Raw genomic sequence first — 23022 nt, forward strand, 5'->3', positions numbered from 1 at the left:
TATTTTAAGTATTTCTCTAAAGTCAGGCAATCCTCCTGTTGATCCGAAGGGCAACAACATTCCAACACTCTAGACTATATACTACATTCCAACCACTACCCCAGGGAACTTCCTTGCAAATGACTCCTTAATGCTGTCTTTTGGAACGTTGACTGCCACGCGAGTCATTCTGGACACTGACAGTGTTGGCCTTTGAATGATGAAATTCAAAGGCCAACACATCATGGATGTGTTATGCCGTCATTCTGCCTCACAATCCTTTTCAAGAAGAGGTGTTTGGCTTCAAACCTTATTGTCAAAAGAGCCACAAGTGCTCCAAAAGCAGGTGTAAGCCATGGATAAGGTTCAAGGAAGAGGTGTTTCGGTTTCAGTTTCTCATCTGGGAACACATTTAAATACCTGTAACGGTGTTCACTGATCTTGCTTTCCATATATCCTAGTGTCTCATCTGTGTGGACAGGAGCCATGACAAGCTCGACAACATCTTTCAGGGTCATCAAAACCTCCCATGCTGGGTCATCTTCTGGTAATTTGTCACCTATCAAAACAGGAAGGATCCTCAACAAGCACCAATCTTCATGTGCATTGCCTCCTATATTCTTGCGTGATGAAAAAGTCAAGGGAACAACTTGTGGACTGTTTGTTTTGTCGTTTGACTTGGGGGATAACCTTATGTGCCAGGAAATTATGTGTCAGTAACTCATTGTGTCAGAGACGGGACACTGTCTTTTTACTCCTCAATGATGAGCTCCATCAAGGTCACACAATGCTGCTTTGACATGCATGCTTTGGCAGGACTCAAGGGCCACTCACACTAGGGCCGTTTGCCTGTTCCGTGCTGCAGGAAGATTCAGCACGATTCCCCCCCTCCCCACTCCCCCGCTGGCCCGTGGCCACACTGCTCCCAAAGGCCGTGGCCTGGGCACGATTGCTCCTTCATACATACGTCATCACGTCGTAATACGATAAATACGTCATCACCAAGCGTCCTCGCCGCCATAACAACAGTGGAGAACAACAACGTGAATGCTGTCGTCGGCCCAAATTTCAAGTAAACACTCGACTTCACTATCGCACCAACGTAAACCCACTCGTGAACCGCTTGCCGCCATTGTTTAAAATGATTGTTGTGGGGAAGAAGGGCATGGACCTATAAAGAAAGAAGGGTCGCGCAAGGACTACGTCATCCAGCTCACGTTGCGTATCCACGCGTGTGCGCGTGTCATCTCATTAACATCTGTACTTTGGCCACGGCACACCTCTCCCAAGTGTGCCGTGGCCAAGGGGCTGTTCCGTGCTGGATGGCGTGGTCACTCTAGCCAAACGTTCTGGACTTTAGTATGCAAATGAGCTCGGGCACGGGGCCGCGGCCCTAGTGTGAGTGGCCCCTTAGTCCGGGGGGGGAAAAGTTATTCTCTTACTTCGTGCTCCTTGATCTGCGAATGCTCTGCAATGCGAAAAAGGGACAGACGCGCGAGGCAGAAAAACTTAGAGTTTTCATAGAGTGAGCGCCAAGATTGACTGTGACTACAGCAAATACAGTACCCTTGACCCATTTATCTAGACTTGGTAAAAAAAATAACATTATCTTCAAGGATTCAAATCTTGAAGCAGTGGCTCCAACACTTTTGGGTATCCATATTGCTTGACATCATCTGCCTTACAAAGAATGGCTATGTAAATGGCAGTCATTGTTGATCGCAAGGTAGCATGAATGTCTGCGAACACCCAGTGTACAGCCGTGACTTTATGCTTCTTGCGGGATGTTTACTGTGGGTTGCATACTTCAAAGTCATCTATGTAAAGAATAAGTGGGAGTGTAAATTCATCTCCACATAAAAAGTTGTTTTCTCTTAGGAACAATCGATCACAAAATGATTTGTATCCAGAGGAAACATCAGATGGCCTTTTGTTCTGCAATATTGTGTCTTGAATGTGTCTGTTGTTCACAAGTTGAGACAATAAAGAGGGAATTGGTACATACTGTTATGTTTTTTCCTTGTCACTATCAAGTATGTACTCAACTGGCTCAGTCAATGAGAGATCTCCTTCTTAAATTGGTGTCTCCTGTAGTGAGTGCTTCAAGGCCCATCCACCTCTAAAGAAGCACTGAAAGGGTTTAGTTGGCAAAGATCTTTAACCAGTTTGGAAATCAGTGAATCCTCAAGAGTACAGCTATGCTTCCTCGAAGTGCTCAGAGTAATTTCTTTAATGACTGGGCCAGAGGCAGATGATGAAAGGAAATTAAGTTATTCTACTAGTTCATCTATGCATGTATTAGACACATTGAAAATGCATTGGATTGGCTCGCCTCAACACAATTGAAGGTCTAAGGACATATGACAGAAGAAGAAGAAAAGTGGACCCAGTGCTGAAGAAAGACCCGCCCCTGTCAGAGGCATAGTTGCGTTTAGGCTCATGACATGTCCCGCAAATTGCTTGAGAAGGCGGTCGCTTGGGACGGCGGTGCATGGGCTGTGAATACCTCGAGGGCTGCTTGCAGACAGTCCTAGTTATTATTATTATTACTATAAACGCAGGGAGCGAGGGAGCAAAGAGGGAGAGGGCGGTTCTTAGTTGTTTAGTTTCATAACCTTGTTCTCTTCTGCTCTTTCTACTCTCTCTTTAAAACTGTCAAATCTAATAACAGCTGGAATTTAAGACAAGTCTACACCCACAGTACATTCTGATTCATTTGATTTATAAAAGAACATAAAATATTACGATATTTGCATCAGACATCCAATTGTATAATGTCACCCAAAATCTTAATGGACACTATTTATCTGTACTCAATGTAGGCTGTGAATTAAGATGAAAACACAGAAGCTTAGGTAAAGTTGGGAAATTCGTTTTTTGTGGCATCTTGTACCAACGCTACCACCACAAGTGGTAATCTAAGAATAGTTGTAACGTTTTGTTTTTCTTTTGATTTGTCTTTCAGAACTTGGAAGGATTCGCTCTAAATTAGTCGACATGTTGTTGGACGACGATGTCATCAATCTCCTGCGTTACCTTTGGGAGAGGAATGTGTTGAATGAAGAGGAGAAGAAGACTGTAGAGGGGAAGACGACCAGTAAAGACAGAGCACATTGTCTCATTGATACTGTGATGGAGAAAGGGAAGAGAGAAAGTAGCCTGATGGTGGATTATTTGACAGAGAGGCGCCCTGAACTATGCTCAGCCCTGGGTCTGAACCCAACTTCTGCACTGATCAGTGAGTTGGACATGTTTTTAAAGTTCTCTTAACATGTGTTAAGGGAACTTAACACATGTTAAGTCCCCCCCTCCCGTACACCCAGGAGTCAGCCTCTCTTCCACCAAAGATAAAGCTTATGTTTAAAAGCTAGCCAGATGAGGCACACTATCACATGCTCTCTTGACCCACTCCTATCCCATAAAGTGAATCCTCACCATGGTCAGATCTTCAGCAACAACAACAGCGCACACCACTTTGCATTACTGCAGAGCTAGAGTAATGCAGCATCACCATCAGATCTTTCCTTATGTCACTCCGCATCCAGATTGCTAATCACACACAACACAAAAACAAGTGTTCAGTTATTGTTATTTTCACCGGATGCTTTCGCAACTTCAACGGATTAAATAAAGTAGCCTATAGCGACAATATTAAAAATGCAACGCCAGTTCATTAACAAAAATGAAACATAAAAGTAGGCCTTTATGCCACATATTTTACAACAGCTATTCCAGACAGAATATTAAGCCCACAGGAGTAGTAGTGAACGGGTTCATTTAATATGCTTATTAATCGGCATCCACACACACAGCATTACCATTAAGCCGACTGCCCAAATTCCGGCAATATATTTGGGTTTCCAACCATTAAAAAAAATGTGTTATAAACTAAAGTACCACAACAACATTATCGCTCCTACACAGTGCAAAGTAAAACTCACCCTTCACCCATGGCCTGATGTTTTAAAGCTGCCTTGGTGAAGCTGTTAAGAATGCTAAATCCGGCGCTGTTCCATGTCCCCTCACTGATGTTGAACAGCAAACACGGCGAGTAGAATAGGTCGTTCTGAACGGTGCTAGCCGTTAGCCAGTCATAGCGGCTGTAGTTGCACTCTGCAAAGTGCCGCACAAAACCTTTACCGACCTAGGTCAGCCCATCCAGCTTCGGTGTAGGTCTTCCTCTTGAAATTAAATCTGTCTTCTCTCCAAACGATCGCCTTGAAAAAGGCAAACAAGGTGCTGTGAAGGCGGTGGCCATGGTAGTTCACTATCAACTCTGTACCACCAACGATTCTAATTCGCTGATGACATCACCGGGGGCCAGAGCCGGCATATTGCTGGGCCTTGGGACCATTCTATTACTACACATCAACATTTTGCTGATTACACACGTCAGTCAAATTTATTATCCAATGGGAGGTGGCAGCTTCAGCGAAAGGGTAGCAATACTTTTAGGGCTGGCCCCGCCGGTCCATGTAACCTAGCTGTGATGCGTTATTCAGCTGAGCTCAGCCTTACAACAAAAACGGTTTTCCTTCTGGAATTATGTTGTGAGTACTTAAAAAAATATGGAATTAAGATGCGTTCAGACACAAATTAATGTAATTTTGAAGAAAATAATATATATATTGTAGCGGGCCAGTGGGTGTGGGGTTTCCACGCTACCAAGTTCAGTAGAAAAAAATGACACAACACACAGAGCAGTTCCAAGCAGAATGGTTTATTTACCTAGTAAAACCAAAACCAAGGTGGGAAAAGGGTCGTCCACCTCCTCTATGATCCAGTCCAACACTTTCAACCTATCTCTTTCCCTTAAGCCGTTCCGTGCTTCCAGGCGATCACACAGATCCTGCCTGTCCTGTCCTGTCCTGTCCTGTCCTGTCCTGTCCTGTCCTGTCCTGTCCTGTCCTGTCCTGTCCTGTGCTAGCCCTAGCTCTAGCTCCAGTTTCCCCTTCCTAAGCCTTCCTTCCCCTTCGCGACTGTTTGCTCGCCCTCTTAAGCCCAAGCACCCCTGCCTAACGATCCCCAGGCTTGCCTCGTTAGAGGGAGGAAGTCCATATATGGCTTGGGGGTGGAGCCAGCTGGTTGCCAGACCTACCACTCCCCTCACTCCTCCCTGGCGTCTGCCACAATATATATATTATTTCGATTTTGACAGGGCCAGCAGAGAAGGCCCTGCTGGCCCTAATAATAATTCATTACATTTATATAGCGCTTTTCAATGACCCAAAGACGCTTACAGAAGGGGGGGACCTAACTCACCACCACCAGTAGCACCCACTTGGGTGATGCACAGCAGCCAATCTGCGCCAGAACGCTCACCACACACCAGCTTGAGGTGGAGAGTGAGGGAATTGATGAGTCAGCCAATTGTACAGGAGTATTATTAGGGGGCCAGATTGAAGGAGCCTGGTTGGGCCAGGACACCGGGGAAACCCCTACTCCATGGCTATTCAACCTCCTTAACAAGTGGGCCGAAAAGGAAAACCACACATTCCTTCCTTCTTCACTTTTAATCGTATCATTATAAAAGATTTTGTTCTCACATATTTTGGACAGGTATTTAGAATTCAACAATGTTGTTTGAATCATCACAAAACAGAACTACTGTACATATGAGACATTTTGAGCCAGTGAGTCAGTGAGAAAGATTGCACTGCCTTGTTTGCCTAGTTTGGCTCATCCTGAGACACTCATGCAGCTTCTCATAGGTCATGGAGCAACGTGCCCTTGTTCTGATGGCATTCATATGAGAAAAGCTAGACTCACATGTATCGGTTGAGCCAAACATTGTCAGAATAAGTGATGCCAGTTCCTGATTGTGGGGTACTGATACTGGCTAGTATCAACGGCTACACACAGAAACCTGATTTGCATGCAACTATGTTTCTCCTTTATTTTATTTATTTTTTGCATGCAACCTCTTGCGGGCCAGAAAAAAATTATGAGGGGCCGCAATTGGCCCACGGGCCGCAATTGGCCCACGGGCCGCTAGTTGAATAGGCCTCTTTGCGATAAGTGTCCTGGGATCTTTTATGACCACAGTGAGTCAGGACCTCGGTTTTACGTCTCCTCCGAAGGACGGCACCTTCCACAGCACAGTGTCCCCATCACTGCACTGGGGCATCGGGATTGATGAGTGAAGGGGCCAGAGGGAAGAGTGCCACCTATTGGCCACCACCCGACACCACTTACAGCACCTGGTATTCCCAGGCGGTCTCCCATCCAAGTACTAGGCCCGACCCTGCTTAGCTTCTAAGATCAGACGAGATCGGGCGTATTCAGGGTGGTATCGCCGGGGGAGTGGATATCCATGCGGGTATAACGGAAGAGGGAGATCCTTCAAGGGAGCAATGGCAGGAGGATGAGGAACCTAGGATCCCCCACCAGTCCAACTCCGCTGCTCCCACCTCCCTACCCGTCATGACGCCCCCTCATTTGACCTCAACTTGCTCGCCATCGGCTCACAAATTGTCTTCAAGGTCGTTCAACCTGTCCGACCTCCTCAACCAGTACTGATCCTCTTGCTTGCTCTGCTCCCCCAGCTCCCTGCAGCAGCCCCGCTGCCAAAGAAAGACATTGTTAGAGGAAAAATGAAACTTTGTTCGCACATGCATACCCTCATGGTGAACAAATATGCTTGCAAAATCTATGACTTTATTTGGATAGATTTACGACTATCTTGAACTTTGTTAAAAACACTATGGAAGTGTTGGGTCCCCTGAGGATCCTAGGTTTTTAAACGCAGACAAAAGTCCTTTAGCACATATCATCGATGGACCCATTTCTTCAATCTGATATAAAGCGAAGTCTGTCCAATAAATATTAAAGCACCCAGGAGCCATTGACTTCAAAAAAGGGTGTGGTTTAAAACGGGTAAAGAATTAAATGCTTGTATCAACATCAAAATGGACTCCTATGATCTTGAGTCCAATAGAAAAGTTTTTCAAAATCTAATTCTGAACAAGATAGAGTCAGCATACTTTCAATCATGGCGTGACTGTGTGTGACTGTGACTGTGACTATAATCACCACAGTTCATAGAATGTTTGATTTGAGCGGGACTAACTTACTGGCTGTTGGGGACCAAAGTTCCAACTGGTCCAGTAAAATGAAGTCGATTGACAAAACAACATGGCCGCCAGAGGCTCAAAATCGTCCGAAATTATCTTAATGCCAGAGGGCAAGGTTCATTTAAACCAATCCTCATCAACCTTGGTGTAGTCAAAGGCAGATGGGTCAAGATGAACCAAGCCAAATTGTATCCCTATTGGGCTATAAGGAGCGGTAAAACAATTAACTGAAAATGCAACCACTCCATATTGTACCCAGATTGGGCGATAGGGGGAGGACGGACATATTATCTGACCTTTTTCTTCCACAGTCATGAAATCATTTTGTATATACATTTGTATCTCCTCATGTTGAGCAAATGTGCCTAGGAAGCCCAGAACCTGTAACAAAATGGCAGCTGGACGTCCGAATTAGCCCAATCAATGATAGGTGACTAAGGGTGGGGTAAACTTGTGACAATCATCACCAAAATTGGTGTGTGTTTAAAGCAGCATAGGTCAAGGTTAACCAGGCTAAAGTTCATCAAAATAGGAATAGAGGGGGCGCTAAAGCGATCATTTGAAAACTTTAAAGAATCATAACTCCTCAGCCTTTCCAAGTACGGTCATGAAATTTTGTTCGCCCATCAACAGATCCAAGCTGATGCGAACATTCTCACAAATGTTGTCAAACGTATGCAAACAGAAAAGGTCTTAATTGTCTTCGTCAGGGTTTTAATGGTCTGTGTCACAGTCTTAATGGTCTGACAGGGTCTTCGTGGTCTGCGTCAGGGTTTTAATGGTCTGAGATTGGTCTTATTGTTCGGCTTTCGGCTTGGCACCCGTAAAATGCTGCTTGCTGCTTTAATTATTATTATTTCTATAAACGCAGGGAGCGAGGGAGCAAAGAGGGAGAGGGCGGTTCTTAGTTATTTAGTTTCATAACCTTGCTCTCTTCTGCTCTTTCTACTTTCTCTTCAGAACTGTCAAATCTAAGAACAGCTGGTATTAAGATAAATCGACACCAACAATTCCTTGTCTTATAAAATAGCATAAAATATTACGATATCTGCACCAGACAGCCAATTGTATAATGTCACCCAAAATCTCAATGGACACTATTTATGTGTACTTAATGTAGGATGTGAATTAAGATGAACACACAGAAGCTTTTTGGTAAAGTTGGGAAATTCGTTTTTTTGTGGCTTCTTGAACCTATTACCACCAGAAGTGGTAATCTAAGAATAGTTGTGACGTTTTGTTTTTCTCTTGATTTGTCTTTCAGAACTTGGTAGGAATCGCTCTAAATTAGTCGACCTGTTGTTGAACCATGATGTCACCAATCTCCTGCGTTACCTTTGGGAGATGAATGTGTTGAATGACGAGGAGAAGAAGACTGTAGAGGAGAAGACGACCAGAGAAGACAGAGCACGTTGTCTCATTGACACGGTGATGAAGAAAGGGGATAGAGAAAGTAGCGTGATGGTTGATTATCTGACAGAGAGGCCCCCTGCACTATGGCCAACCCTGGGTCTGACCCCAACTTCTGCTCTGATCAGTGAGTTGAACATGTTCATAAAGTTACCTTAACATGTGTGTTAAGTTTGTCAGCAACTAATCTGCTGAAGTTTCGGTGTCAATCAAAGCGATTGACGTTAAGCATAATGCAAGACTTCACCTGTAGGGGCCCAGAATCACATATAAACTGTGTGTGTGTATGTGTGTGTGTGTGTGTGTGTGTGTGTGTGTGTGTGTGTGTGTTGGTGTGTGTCATTTTGAGTGTATATTCTAAAGAATGTATCAATTATTATCCCAGAATTTGTTAATGCAGAGATAATTTGGTTAAGAAAAAATTTATATTTGTTTAATTTGCCTTTTCTCTTGATTTGTATTTCAGAACTTGGAAGCATTCGCTCTAAATTAGTCTACACGTTGTCAGACCACAATGTCATCAAACTCCTGCGTTGCCTTTGGGGGATGAATGTGTTTAATGACAAGCAGAAGAAGACTGTAGAGGAGAAGACGAACAGAGAAGCCAAAGCACGTTGTCTCATTTATACAGTGATGGGGAAAGGGGCGACAGCAAGTAGCCTGATGGTTGATTATCTGACGGAGAAGCACCCTGAACTATGCTTAACCCTGGGTCTGACCCCAACTTCTGCTCTGATCAGTGAGTTAACATGTTTATGAAGTACCCTTAACATGTGTGTAAAGTTTTGTCAGCAACTATTTTGCTGAAATTTCGGTGTCAATCGAATTGCTGTTAATTGCTGTTAAGCGTAATGCACCACTTCACCTGTAGGGGCCCAGAATCACATACAAACTGTGTGTGTGTGTGTGTGTGTATTTGTGTTTGTGTGTTTCACAGGCGAGTGGTGATTTTGATGGTATATTTTAAAGAATAGATACAATTATTATCCCAGAAATTATCAATGCAGAGATTATTTTGTTGATAATTTTTTTATAAATTCATTTAATTTGCCCTTTCTCTTGATTTGTCTTTCAGAACTTGGAAGGATTCGCTCTAAATTCGTCGACATGTTGTCATACAATGATTTCATCGATCTCCTGCATAACCTTAGGAAGTTAAATGTGTTGAATGACGAGGAGAAGAAGACTGTAGAGGGGAAGACGACCACTGAAGACAAAGCACGTTGTCTCATTGATACGGTGATGGGGAAAGGAGCGACAGCAAGTAGGCTTACGGTTGATTATCTGACGAAGAGGCACCCTGAACTATGCTCAACCCTGGATCCGACCCAAATTTCTGCTCAGATCAGTGAGTTTAACATGTTTTTGAAGTTACCTTAACATGTGTGTAAAGTTTCATGTCAATAACTAATTTGCTCAAGTTTCGGTGTCAATCAAAGTAATCGCTGTTAAGCGTAATGCACCACTTTACCTGCAGGGGCCAAGAATCACATATAAACTGCATATTTTAAGTGTGTGTGTGTGTGTGTGTGTGTGTGTGTGTGTGTGTGTGTGTGTGTGTGTGTGTGTGTGTGTGTGTGTGTGTGTGTGTGTGTGTGTGTGTGTGTGTGTTGTTTGATTTTGCGAGCAAAAAAAGCCCCGCCCCTATCAGAGGCATAGTTGCGTCTAGGATCATGACGTGAATCCCTTGATAAGGCGGTCGCTGGGGTTGGCGGTGGGCGGGCTGTGAATACCTCGGGGGCTGCTTGCAGTCCTAATTGTTGTTGTTGTTATTATTATTATTATTATCATTATTTATTAATATTATTATTATTATTATTATTATTATTATTATTATCATTATAAACGCAGGGAGCGAGGGAGCAAAGAGGGAGAGGGCGGTTCTTAGTTGTTTAGTTTCATAACCTTGCTCTCTTCTGCTCTTTCTACTCTCTCTTTAGAACTGTCAAATCTAATAACAGCTGGTATTAAGATAAATCTACACCAACAATACATTCTGATTCCTTGTCTTAAAAAGAACATCAAATAAAACGATAACTGCACCGGACAGCCAATTGTATAATGTCACCCAAAATCTTAAATATTGTCCATTATGTGTACTTAATGTAATCTGTAAATTAAGATGAACACACAGAAGCTTATAAAAGGTAAAGTTGAGAAATTGGTTCTATTCGGCATCTTCAACCAACACTACAACAACAAGTGGTAATTTTAGAATAGTTGTAACGTTTTGCTTTAATGCCATTTTCCATTTCTCTTGATTTGTCTTTCAGAACTTGGAAGGATTGGCTCTAAATTATTTTGCATGTTCTCGGACCACGACGTCATCAATCTCCTGCATTACCTGAGGGAGATGAATATGTTGAATGACGAGGAGGAGAAGACTGTAGAGGGGAAGACAAACAGAGAAGACAAAGCACGTTGTCTCATTGATACGGTGATGGAGAAAGGAGAGAGTGCAAGTAGCCTGATGGTTGATTATCTGACGGAGAGGCACCCTGAACTACGGATAGGCGAGTTGCTATTAAAAGTATTTTACATTATTTTCCAAGGAATTATTTACCTTCAGACAATTATCATCTTGTTAGTACAAAACTATATAATTGTTAAATGTATAACTACAGGAGGAACTAAGGTCACGTGTGAACTCAGCTTGGTTATTTGTGGCACTTTGATCAAACACTGAAACAAATTGGTAAACTGAGGAAGTGTTTTTTTTAATTTAAGTATTTTTTGAGTCCATTTTCTTTTAATTAATGCCATCTTCAAATTCTATTGATTTGTCTTTCAGGGTTTGGTGGGGATCCGTCATTCAGTAGCAGACAGGAGAGTCCTGGTCTGATGTCCCCGTCTCTGCCCCTCGAAATGCATGAAGGCGACAGCGAGCTGGGTAAGTTTCAGTCTCCTAGGTTTAGGACTAATAAGTAACATATCCCTCTATATCATAGTTTTTCCCTATCAAAATACATTACACAATACACACACCAGATAATTACAGATCATATAATAACATAATAAGACCTAATTTAATAAATACATGCTTTATTTTTTAAACAAGGTCAAAGGTGTCTGACTTTCTGGAAAATCTATGGGATCTGGGATATAAATTCTAAACCTATGGCTTGTTTCAAACATTAATCATTCACATGACTGACATATATTTTCGATTATATACTTTTTCTGGAGGTCGACAATTTACTGAGTCCACAAATTCCATTTCTATAGCTTTTTAAATGACCAAGACTGGAGAACACTTGGTCAGACATAGTTCTTGGCAGTAAGGCGTGTGTGTGTGTGTGTGTGTGTGTGTGTGTGTGTGTGTGTGTGTGTGTGTGTGTGTGTGTGTGTGTGTGTGTGTGTGTGTGTGTGTGTGTGTTATATTCTCCATCTCGTTGCACCTCACCCAGCGGCTCGCTTGCAAGAGCCGCTGCAAGCGAGCCTGAAGTTCTTCTCACACCTACACCTTAGCCATCCAACATGCATATCTCAGAATCAGGCCTCTCTTTAATTACGACAAAAAAAAATGGGCGTGGTGCCGGCTCCTTTTGATCTTTTGACCCCAGATTTAAAAAACATGTTTTTGAAATCTACACACCTTATTGTATCTACACACCTTAAGGCACACATTTACACCTCCATCCCACCAAAAATGGAGACCAGAAACTAACCTGCACATTAACCTTACTGTTGGAGGTCACGCCCCTTTTCCCGCCATTTCAAGATAGCTAGAGTTGCCAAAATGCATACGCATTTCCCAGGGTCCCGAGAACGACATATCTGAGATTTGGAGTTTTAGCCCATACAGAAAAAAAATGAAAGAAGTTTAAGCCTGTAAGACGTAGTTGATCAGAATTTAGTGGAAAGACAGTCTTCGAGATAGGAAAGTCCTGCCGCCAGAAAAATGTACTGCCTTATTCTAGGGCCTAACTGGGACCCCCACACGGAAACTTGGCCCTGTCTGACTGAGGGCAGGGAGGGGGGGTCTGAGGTTTTGGGTTAGGGTTAGGGCTCAGCTTTTTTTCCAGAGACCAGGGGCGTCAGCCCACCCACTACCATACCGGGGCACAATCTGGCACCAAATTACAATGCGAGCGCGCGAAGCACGCAAGCTAAAATTTTTTTGGCATACACATTTGTTAGACATACACATTTGTTAGACATTCTATGCTTCCAGAGGATAAAAATGTAACGCTTACTGTTTACTTCACTTCACGCCGGCCGGAGTGAATGGTCGCTGACGCTGTGCTGGACAGGTTCAAAAAGTCGATATCAAGGAGAATGATTCTCTCCTCAGTGTGTGCATTCGTCACATACATTTCATTGCAGCGGCCGGCCAATGAGGGGGGCACCATGCATTCTATTGACGTAATTCAAATAGTACATTTCTTCAGGGTGTCAAATTTTGTACAATCAATGTTTTGTGTCTTAACTAGGAGGACTAGTAGTACCGTGTTTCTTAAAGATAGCCTAAGATATGACGAACTCCTGGCTCTGTGTTACAGGCAACTCTCCGGCTGCAACATGCTCCGAGTGGCCGCAAGTGGATTCTAATTACTCTGTCCGTATGTCGGACTTAAATTCTTACGAAAGTGGTAGTCTATAGGCCTATTTTAAGAAAAAAAAATGCAAGCATGCATTCTGTAGATTGCCAGATGAGTCAGACTTAAATAAAAAAAAATTAAAGGTATAAATAAATAAATTAATTAAAAAATCAGTGCCCCAGGCATACCCAGGCACCGCAGATCCACACCGGGGCACGTGCCCCGGTGAAAAGGGTCTGCCGACGCCGATGCCAGAGACCCATAATTTTACACATACACACGCGCTCGCCCGCATTCATTCATTCTTTTTAACACTCCCTCGCGGTAAAACAATGTTTTCTCACAATAAAATGCTCATAAATCCTAAAAGTTAGGGGCATGTACACGATGTCTGTCAAAAAAATATATGTTTGCTGTACGCTGTTTGCAGATGCATTGATTTAAAAGTACAACTTATTACTGCTGTATCAGCTGCTCTTTCCCAAATAATTTACCAAGAATGTGTGGCTAGGTAGATGAGAGAAGCAAAGTGTATGCGCGAGGTGCACAAGCAACATTATGCATGCACCCTTAAAATAGCATCTGAACAACGCGCCACTGACTTTAAACCAGGTATTTCCTGGTTTGTGGCGTAGGTGATTTCTGAAACTGCAAAATAGCACCAGGGAACGTTTGCGCCAGAACACGCCTCCTCCTTTCGCCGAGCCGCCCCTTGGGGCGGAAGATCATTCCCTAATTTACCGACGTGTGGCGCAGGAGCTAAAAGAACGCTCTGCGCCAGTTGTATACTAGCAACGACACATGCGCCAGTGAGAAAGTCAATTGCGCCGGATGCAAGATAGGGCCCCTGGTATCTTCACGGTAAGTCCACATCAAACACGTTAACGCCCAGTCGGCGTCAATACAACGTCGGTCCTCGAACACGACGGGGGCTTTAACGCAACCAAAGTCTGTGGTAACACGTAATATTTAGATTTGACATGTTAACATGTTAAGGTAGATAATCACACATTAAACGTCTCATTTTGGGTTAACGTGTTAATAGGCGTCAAAGCCAACTGGTCATTCCATTCTAATCTTTAAGGGGTTTTAGAAACATTACAGCATTAAGCCAGCGATTTTATAATGTTTCCTCATGGTCAAGAGCTTTTTTTCTTTTTCTTTTTTTTTGCATTTTGAAGCATTTTTTTACTTATTTACTGCATTAAGCATTTTAAACATTTTACTACAACACATATTTATAACCATTACATCTTTTTCCAGACAGAGACCATGACACCCGTTCCGCAGGGCAGGATCTGACCGATGATCAGCTCATGAAGGTGGCCGCAACACTGGGAAAGGAGTGGAAGCAGGCGGCCATCCTCCTGGGGCTGAAGAAAGAAGAACTGGACGTCATCAAGGCAAAACATAGACCTGTGATTCATAATAGACAAAGAATGTTGATGTTCTGGAAGCACCAAAGACCACCAGGAGAGGCCACAGCACAGGACATGCTGAGAGGCCTGGAAAAACTGAAGGACCTACCGGTCGAGACTCGTCGGTTATTGGAAGGTAACTTACTTCACCCACACCAACACAGGCATCATAGTGTGTGTGTGTGTGTGTGTGTGTGTGTGTGTGTGTGTGTGTGTGTGTGTGTGTGTGTGTGGGGAGACTTGGTACCCAGGGCCCCAATGGGGGGAGGGCCCTCAAAGCCTGGGAGGAAAAGTGTTTTTTCTGTTTCCAAGTAAATCATGTCGTAAATACCTTTTTAAATTAGCTGAATAAATGTTTACGTGACTGAGCTTCGTAATATAGTTGTCAGCCCTTACAGGAGGCGTAAAATGGTTAAGTCATTTTATTTGCATCACAATAGTCACGTCTTTCCCCAAGAAAGGGAAATCGGGGTCACAAAAGAAAAGAAAGTAGGAAAAGGATGACAACTGTGAACCAACTTCAGTAAGGCGTAGTAGTAGCAGTCTACTACTACTTAGTAGCAGTCAACATAAAAAAGATCCCAGAATCCGATGTGGCCATCAAATCGCCTTTGCAACTAATAAGTTAACTGGTGTCGCTGGAAGAACCTGGATATTATGGAAATGTAGGTAAGGTGCTTCATATGCAAAAAATGCTGAAACAATGCTTTTTATCTGAGGTACTCCAGCCGATCAGTGCTCCAGCACCAGACCCTGCCAACACCTGCATCTGCCCTGATGAAATCCAACATTCATCAGTTAAAATGTTCACGAAACACCTCTATAATAAATCCCAGTCAGATATTAACGGGCTAATATGTAAAATGTATGCATTAAATATACTATGTTATATATTCTGTTGAGTTCTGTATTTGCATAATCCAGAATATATCCAACAATGTTCAAACCCAGAGATGTCCATAGTTTACTTTACAGTAAAGGTCCGTTGCCGTCGGTCACGGACCGTAAGTTCAAGTCAGGGCGGCAGTAGCTCAGGGGGTAGAGCGGGTTGGCTGGTAACCTGAAGGTTGTTGGTTCGAGGTGTCCTTGAGCAAGGCACCTAACCCTAACTGCTCCCGACGAGCTGGCTGTCGCTTTGCATGGTTGACTCCGCCGTCGGCGTGTGAATGTGTGCGTGAATGGTGAATGTGAGGCAGCATTGTAAAGGGCTTTGGGTGGCCAATGGTTAGAAAAGCGCTGTAGAGATGCAGGACAGAGTCACATGTCGATGGAAGCAGGACTGGTTACCAAGGGCCCCAATCGGGGGAGGGCCCTCAAAACCTGTAGGACAAGCAGCCATCAGGGTTTCCCTCAGCATTTTACAGCCTATTCTTGTTCCAGGTTTTATTTTGAATAATTGTGTTTAAATAATATTTGAATGTATTCTGTTGTCTATCACACACACATTCATTATTGTGTTTGAGTTAAAAAAAAAAAAATAATAATCCATCTGTTGGATTTTCTCTTGATTTGTCTTTCAGGACCTGTACAGAATCGATCTAAACCTGTTAAGAAGAAGCCGTCATGCAGTAGCGCACAGGGGAGCCGTCCTGGTGAGCTGTCCTCGTCTGCTAGTGACGGGACGCTGGGTGAGTAGAAGTCTCCTAGTTTTAGCAAGTCAACCTGCATAACCCTCTAGTCTATATCATAGTAATTTCGTTTCAAAATACATTTCACGTCACCAGATAATTAATATGGGACTGAGTAAATAAGTGAATAATATCCTAAGTAACTTGGCTGAATAAAACGTGTAAGTCTGATCTGTCCGGCCCTATGGACTGGGGGGCGTCGTTTCCACCTAAATGGCCTCGTAGGCTGCATGCTGAGTTCAAGTCTCCTAGTTGTAGGAGTTATTAGTCTGCCTGTGTAACCCTCTATGTCATGGTTTGCTCACAAGATAAATACGTAGTTCATCTTTTTAAACAAGATAGTTCCCTTTATCTTATGAACTCAATAACAATGTTGGCGGGACTCTTGTCTGTGTTTGGTGCGTCTAGTCTAACTCTGCATGTGGTCTGATCACAAGACAGCACCCTAAGATTAGCTGTGATGTCAGGAGCCCTGGCCCCTGGATGCAAATAACCTTTGCTGGCTTGCGTTGCCCCTGCGCGCGTCTGTGTGTGTGTGTGTGTGTGTGTGTGTGTGTGTGTGTGTGTGTGTGTGTGTGTGTGTGTGTGTGTGTGTGTGTGTGTGTGTGTGTGTGTGTGTCTGTGTGTCTGTTTGTCTGTGTGGGTGTGTGTCTGTCTGTGTGCAGCATGCGTGACCATAGACAGTACAGTGACAGGTCCAAATGATTGCGCGTGCACCGCAAGTGTAACAGTCAGAACACATCATGATTCTTGCAGTTTGGGCGGGTTCCTCTCAACTTTGCTCCTGTCCTCGTATCTCTGTTTAGCCTTCAAATTTCGCTGTCACGTTTGACGTTTGTAGCCAACACACAATAATGGAAGAAGTGCCAGATATAAAAATGAAGCCCCCAGGGCCATATTTAAGCAAACTATTTGATGTAGTGGAAAGGAAGAACGACTCGTTAATTTTTAAGTGCCTTCTCTGTCTGTGTATAAAGTGTATAAAGGACATAGCAAGACATTGGAACTACATTACACCAAATGACTCTTACTTTTGATACTTAAAGGTCCCATGGCATGCTACTTCATGGATGCTTTAATATAGATACTAGTATGCCCCAAACACAGCATTTGAAGTCGTTCCCGAAATACAGCCGTGGTGCAAAATTACAGCCACTACGAGCCGCACATTTAGCTTCCCCCAAATGCGCTGTTTCGGTGTCTGTAGCTTTAATGCAAATGAGGAGGAGCGAGGCGGGTCAAGGAGGAGGGTGGGGGTGTGGCCCTGAGCAGCTTGCAGCCATGGTACTATGCGCTCTGTTTACAGTGAATGTATCGCAATGGTGAGCCTAATAAGTTAACTGGTGACGCTGGAAAGAACAGCGTATGTACCAAACATACATTTTCTGTGTGTATGTGTGTGTGTGTTTGTGTGTGTGTGGTTGCTAGTGTGACAGGATACCTTTTATAGGTTTGGTTCAGGTTTGTAGCCTTGACTTAACCCCTCACACCGATTTTAAAAGTGGTAATATCTGCATTTTTGGTACATCGTCAGAATGTGGAACTTGACCCGCCTGTGTGTGGATTGCGTTGTTTCTTTTTCCAGACAAAGTCGATGAAACCCGCTCCTCAGGGCAGGATATGTCGGCTGTGCAGCTCCGGGTTGTTGCAAAAACTCTGGGAAAGAGGTGGGAGCGGGCAGCCATCCACCTGGGGCTGACGGACGAAGATCTGGACGACATCAAGAAAGAAGAGATGGCTGAGTTCAAGCAGAGACGGAAGATGTTGCTGCTGTGGAAGGACCGAAGACCAGGAAAGGCCACGGCACAGGACCTGCTGAGTGGTCTGGAAGGGCTGAAGGTCCTACCGGTCAATACTCGTCGGTCATTGGAAGGTAACGAATTTCACCCAAACCCAGGGTCGTCATAGTGGCGGGGGGGGGGGACACACATGTTTTATAAAGGAGGTTGAGGACCTTCACAGGCCGATATGCGATATTTAATAAAACGCCAATTCCAGGCTGGTGCAAAACTAAATCATCAAATTAAGGTGGTTTATTTCCTTGTTTTGTTGTGGTTTGTTTCTCCATTTTTTTTAAGAAAAACATTAGAAAGTCTTCACCCTATTATCACCCCTCTCATTTGTCATTATTTGGTACAGCCCAACGCTACTGCAGAGCAAAGTGGCAGCCAGGCGGATCGTTGTGAAGCAGGTGCAGACTGCTAGTGTCTTAAACGAGCAGTCTCAAGTCAGTTTGTGTGTATCCCGGTCGGTGAAATGAAGAAGTCAGTTTGTCAGGGGAGGAAAGAGAGGAAAGAGAGAGAGGAAAGAGCTCAAAGCGGTTGACAGTATGTCATCCAGTTTTTTACCAAGAAAGGTATATTCCTTCCTCTACACTTTCACAACAACCTGATAATAAGCCTAGCCTAGCAGCTAGCGCTACTGTAGCTAAAATAACTACAGCCTGCACTCGATGATAAAACTGAAAAGATCGTTTGCATTACCATTCACATGATATCCAATAGCCTACCTATCTACAAAAAGCCTACATTATTTTTACAAGTCGAGCGGACTATTTAATATCTCCCGTATGCAGGCATTGCCAAGCAATGTGGCCTTCATAGGGTCAACGTCTTTCCTATGTGTAAATTAACACTTTTTAACCTACACCCTCCAGCCAATCAGAATCGAGTATTCACCCAGACCATGGTATAATTAAGCAATAGATCACGACAGGCTGTGGTATGTGCTCATTATACCACTGTTAAGGGGCGTTGTCCGGCCCCGACGCGCAGCGGTGGGCCGGCGACCCCCTTCACAGTGGTATAATGAGCACATACCACAGCCTGTCGCTATGCAACACACTTTAGCGTCCCTCCGAGAGAAGGCTCCCATAGAGCGGTTCGCCGGCAATTTATCCTATGGAGCAGTTCACTCGCCGTGTGCCTAAGCTTTCGTTTGTCTCTCCATCGCCTTGCTCACTCCCGGAGTAACAACATTTACACCCTCTCCATCATTCAACATATTTTTTACTTTGTAACTGCTTCTACTTCCAGGTGCGGAGTGATATGCAAACTTTCACAAAATGATTGGGCGTCATAGCAGTTCTGTTTACGCTCAATATACAACAGTTAGGAACCAATCAGATCGCTGGATTCAAGCCACCCGTTGTATAAATGGAGATAATGCGATGATTAACATTCCATACTGCTTGCCAGCATGATAATAACATTTATGTAAACAGATTTTGAATATTTCGATTGGCTGCATTACAATATTAGCAGACATTAAACTAAGGATACTTACATTTTAGCTGGCTTTTAAGTTTTAAGTCAGCTAAAATTACAAGTAGTCTACCCTTAGATTAATAGCTGCTATTTATTGTAGGCTAATGCAGCAAATCAAAACATACAAATACATATTTAGTCATGCCAAGCTCAATCCAATCAAATAGACTGTTGACAACATTGTTTAATATGTTCAGATAATTATGAGATATATTCTGAATTATATGATGTATCTTATGCCGCTTTTCCACTGCATGGTACCAGCTCGACACGACTGGACTCGACTCGACTCAGCTTGCCTTTTTTGCGTTTCCACCGCAAAAACATGGTATCTGGTACCTGAATGGCTGCTTTTTCTAGTACCGCCTCGCTCTAGGTTCCAAGCGGCTGAGCCGATGCTAAAAGGTGACGTCGGCAGACGGCCGGCCACTGATTGGCCAGAGAGTGTGACGAAGTCACGAGAGCGACATGGCAACCATGCTGGTAACAGCCATAGCAGCACCGCAGCCAACATATTCCACTTCTTCAACATGCCAGCTAATAATACGAACACGAATACCATCGCATCGATGTTCTCCATTGTTGTTATGTGGGTTCTGTCCATGTGTGGGTTACGTAGGTGTTGTTTGCGTCGCGTACAAAAATACGTCACGGCCCTTTCGCGCAGCCGACCCCGCCCACGTCCCGTAGGTACTATTTGCGGTGGAAAAGGACCCGCGCTGCTACCGTGTCGAGTCGTGTCGAGTCATGTCGTGTCGAGTCGAGCTACATGTGCGGTGGAAAAGCGGCATTAGAGTCAGGGCCCTCTTCAAGCCATGATGATCCCACAGAAGAAACCAGTGAGGTTGAAATAGAAGAAGGGGAGAAGGAGGACATTCTCAGTAGAAGCAGCACTGTCACAGTCTATTAGCTTATTTCTGTCTGTAGTTACTACAACCCAGGTAAATGTGTAATTAAATACTAACTATCTAGTGTACAAAGTAGCCTAGGTAAGTAGGTAGGTTTATCATGTTGTTATACAGTTATTCATTTTCATCTGATGATAATGACAACCCAATTTTGACCCAGTATTACCCAATGTCTAATGATTATAAAATGTGAATGAATATATAAGAATGTAGGCTATATATAATTGTATTTTTTTTGGAAACAAATAATAACTGAATTCTGTCAGGGGGCCCAGAATTCCTAGGGACGTCCCTGCAAACAAGACACCAAGATTTTTAACACAGGCACTTTGCGGGAAGACCCAGCTATCGAGACATAGCGGGACCACTTAGAGGGGCCGTCATCCTCAGCACACAGTCCTTTTGAAGTGTGACTGATCCGCTCCCCACCAATCACCAGCCACCACCTGTGAGTGAGAGTGAGAGAGAGTGAGGGAGGGAAAAAACAGCACCTCACCGTGGTAGGGAGGGACAACACACTCAAATACAGACTCAAATGACCCATGGTCATAACAATAATATACAGTCTTTGTGCATTTAACTAACTAGAGCTCCACTGACCACGCAGTTCTTTAACTGCTTTTTACTGTTGTTGACCTAGAGGGATATACTTGTGAATCTGAGATGTCTCCTGTTTAATGAATGAATTAATTGTAGTTGTGCTAGTGCCAATTATTAACATTCATTGAGCTATCAATTTGTAACTACAGAACAATATAATTCTTAAAGGTGTTAATAATAGGAGGAACGTGATACAAAATCTACAATGAAGAAATTCTGATTCAATGTCTTTAATTAATTTCACCCAATGTGACAGCACACTGCGTTTAAGTCTCCTAGTTTTAAGAGTAATAAGGCTACCTGCATAACCCTCTCTATCATATTTCTTCCCTGTCAAAATACATTTCACACCCACCAGTTAAAAAGTTTATCATATCATAACATAATGAGACCTAATTTTATAAATACATAATTCCTTTTTTAAACAAGGAATATCTGTTGGGATTCTGGGATACAAATTCTAAACCTAATATTTCTAAATAGTTTACCAAAAGAAAATGGTCACACGTTATCTTTAATCTGGTGACAATGAAGTGAAGCGGGCAGCCAGGGGGCAGCCAGGGGGCAGCCAGGGGGCAGCCAGGGGGCAGCCAGCGGGCAGCGCCGAGGCCCCACGCCCCGCGGCGGTGGTGTCTTGGCAGCGGGCAGCCAGGCTCCAGCAGGAGACAATCGTGGAAAATCAATTTCTCCTCCATGTCGCGGTTCATTTACTTCAGGGAATCAATGCCAAAGTTCCTTTTTTCCTTTATAGGAAAACTGTCGCTACAATAGGACTTTTAAAAAATATTAACCATCAGCAACTGTTCTAAGACGTCTCACCCTCATCCTTATTGCAGCAATAACACAGCATCACGAAATACACGTTTTATAAAAATGGCGAAGGGTTTAAGAGTTTGTTGCTTCCACTTCAAATTTTCTGTGGAGCCGTTGGACATCTTCGCAGCGCCGACTGAGTTGATATCTCTGTCATCTATGTTCCGTGACATCAGGTATAGTTCATGGGCACAGGCAATGGACGGAAGCCTCAGGGGCATATGGCTATATAAGTCTGTTGTGACTCCAATCTGTTGCGACTCCAGTCGTTGAAAGGCACAGTACTTCACCAACACACAGGGCCCTCATAGTAGGGGAGGGGGGGGAGCAGGACTAGTTATCAAGGGCCCCAATGGGGGGAGGGCCCTCAAAGCCTGAGATGAAAAGGCAGGACAAGTAGCCATCAGGGTTTCCCACAGCATGTTACAACCTTTTCTTGTTCCAGGTGTTATTTTGAATAATCTTGTTTCAATAATATTTGAGTAGTCTGTAGTCTATCATGCAAGCAAGCCCATTCATTATTGTGCTTAAGTGGAAAAAAATAAATATGATCCTTCTGCAATTTCTCTTGATTTGTCTTTCAGGACTTGTGCAGAATCGATCTAAACCTGTTAAGAAGAAGCTGTCATTCAGTAGCGCACAGAGGAGCCGTCCTGGTGAGCTGTCCTCGTCTCTGTGCCTCAAAAAGCCTGCTAGTGACGGTACGACGGAGTATTAGGGCCACACGTGAAGAAATTTTTTTTTTGCGCCGTGACGAGATTAAAATCGACGCGTCGATTTTAAAGTCAACATGTCGACATTAAACTCGAAATGTCGAGAATAAAGTTGAAATGTCATGTCGACTTTAATCTCGACAATTTCCGTTCCTCTGTCAGCACGCAGACGCTCCGGGCATCCTCCCAAGCGTGCAGCGGATGACACGAAGTAGTCGGCAATAACCCCTAGGGTCATTGTTTGTGGTGTAGGCCTCCATCCAAACAATATAGCGACTAAAACCGTCAATGCAACCACTGATGGCAATGCAGCACCACTACAGCGGATGGCTACTTCGTGTCATCCGCTGCACGCTTGGGAGGATGCCCGGAGCGTCTGCGTGCTGACAGAGGAACGGAAATTGGACACGTCGAGATTAAAGTCGATATGATGTTTCAACTTTATTCTCGACATTTTGAGTTTAAAGTCGACACGTCGAGATAAAAGTTGACATGACATTTCAACTTTATTCTAGACATTTCGAGTTTAATGTCAACATGTTGACTTTAAAGTCGACGTGTCGATTTTAATCTCGTCACGGCAATTATTTTTTTTACACGTGTGACCCTAATACTCCGTCGTATGACGGGGTGCTGGGTGAGTTGAAGTCTCCTAGTTTTAGTGAGTCAACCT

The 23022-nt window shown here is 43.7% G+C and overlaps 1 protein-coding gene and 1 pseudogene across 1 annotated transcript in view; one reads left to right on the top strand and one right to left on the bottom strand.

Annotated features, from left to right (window-relative positions):
* The first annotated feature begins 2912 nt into the window (after window positions 1-2912).
* LOC130406730 (uncharacterized) overlaps window positions 2913-23022 on the top strand; it is a 47284-nt gene continuing 27174 nt past the window's right edge. Inside the window, exons 1-10 of the mRNA XM_056612417.1 lie at window positions 2913-3217; window positions 8317-8589; window positions 8929-9201; window positions 9538-9726; window positions 10736-10975; window positions 11254-11352; window positions 14267-14557; window positions 15942-16049; window positions 17635-17922; window positions 22221-22292. Coding sequence (XP_056468392.1) covers window positions 2977-3217; window positions 8317-8589; window positions 8929-9201; window positions 9538-9726; window positions 10736-10975; window positions 11254-11352; window positions 14267-14557; window positions 15942-16049; window positions 17635-17922; window positions 22221-22292 — 2074 coding nt within the window. The 5' untranslated portion in view covers window positions 2913-2976. The remainder of the gene's footprint in view (window positions 3218-8316; window positions 8590-8928; window positions 9202-9537; window positions 9727-10735; window positions 10976-11253; window positions 11353-14266; window positions 14558-15941; window positions 16050-17634; window positions 17923-22220; window positions 22293-23022) is intronic.
* LOC130406754 (5S ribosomal RNA) lies at window positions 6168-6282 on the bottom strand (annotated as a pseudogene).

Source organism: Gadus chalcogrammus, chromosome 16 (assembly GCF_026213295.1).
Source record: "Gadus chalcogrammus isolate NIFS_2021 chromosome 16, NIFS_Gcha_1.0, whole genome shotgun sequence".
NCBI classification, from domain to species: domain Eukaryota; kingdom Metazoa; phylum Chordata; class Actinopteri; order Gadiformes; family Gadidae; genus Gadus; species Gadus chalcogrammus.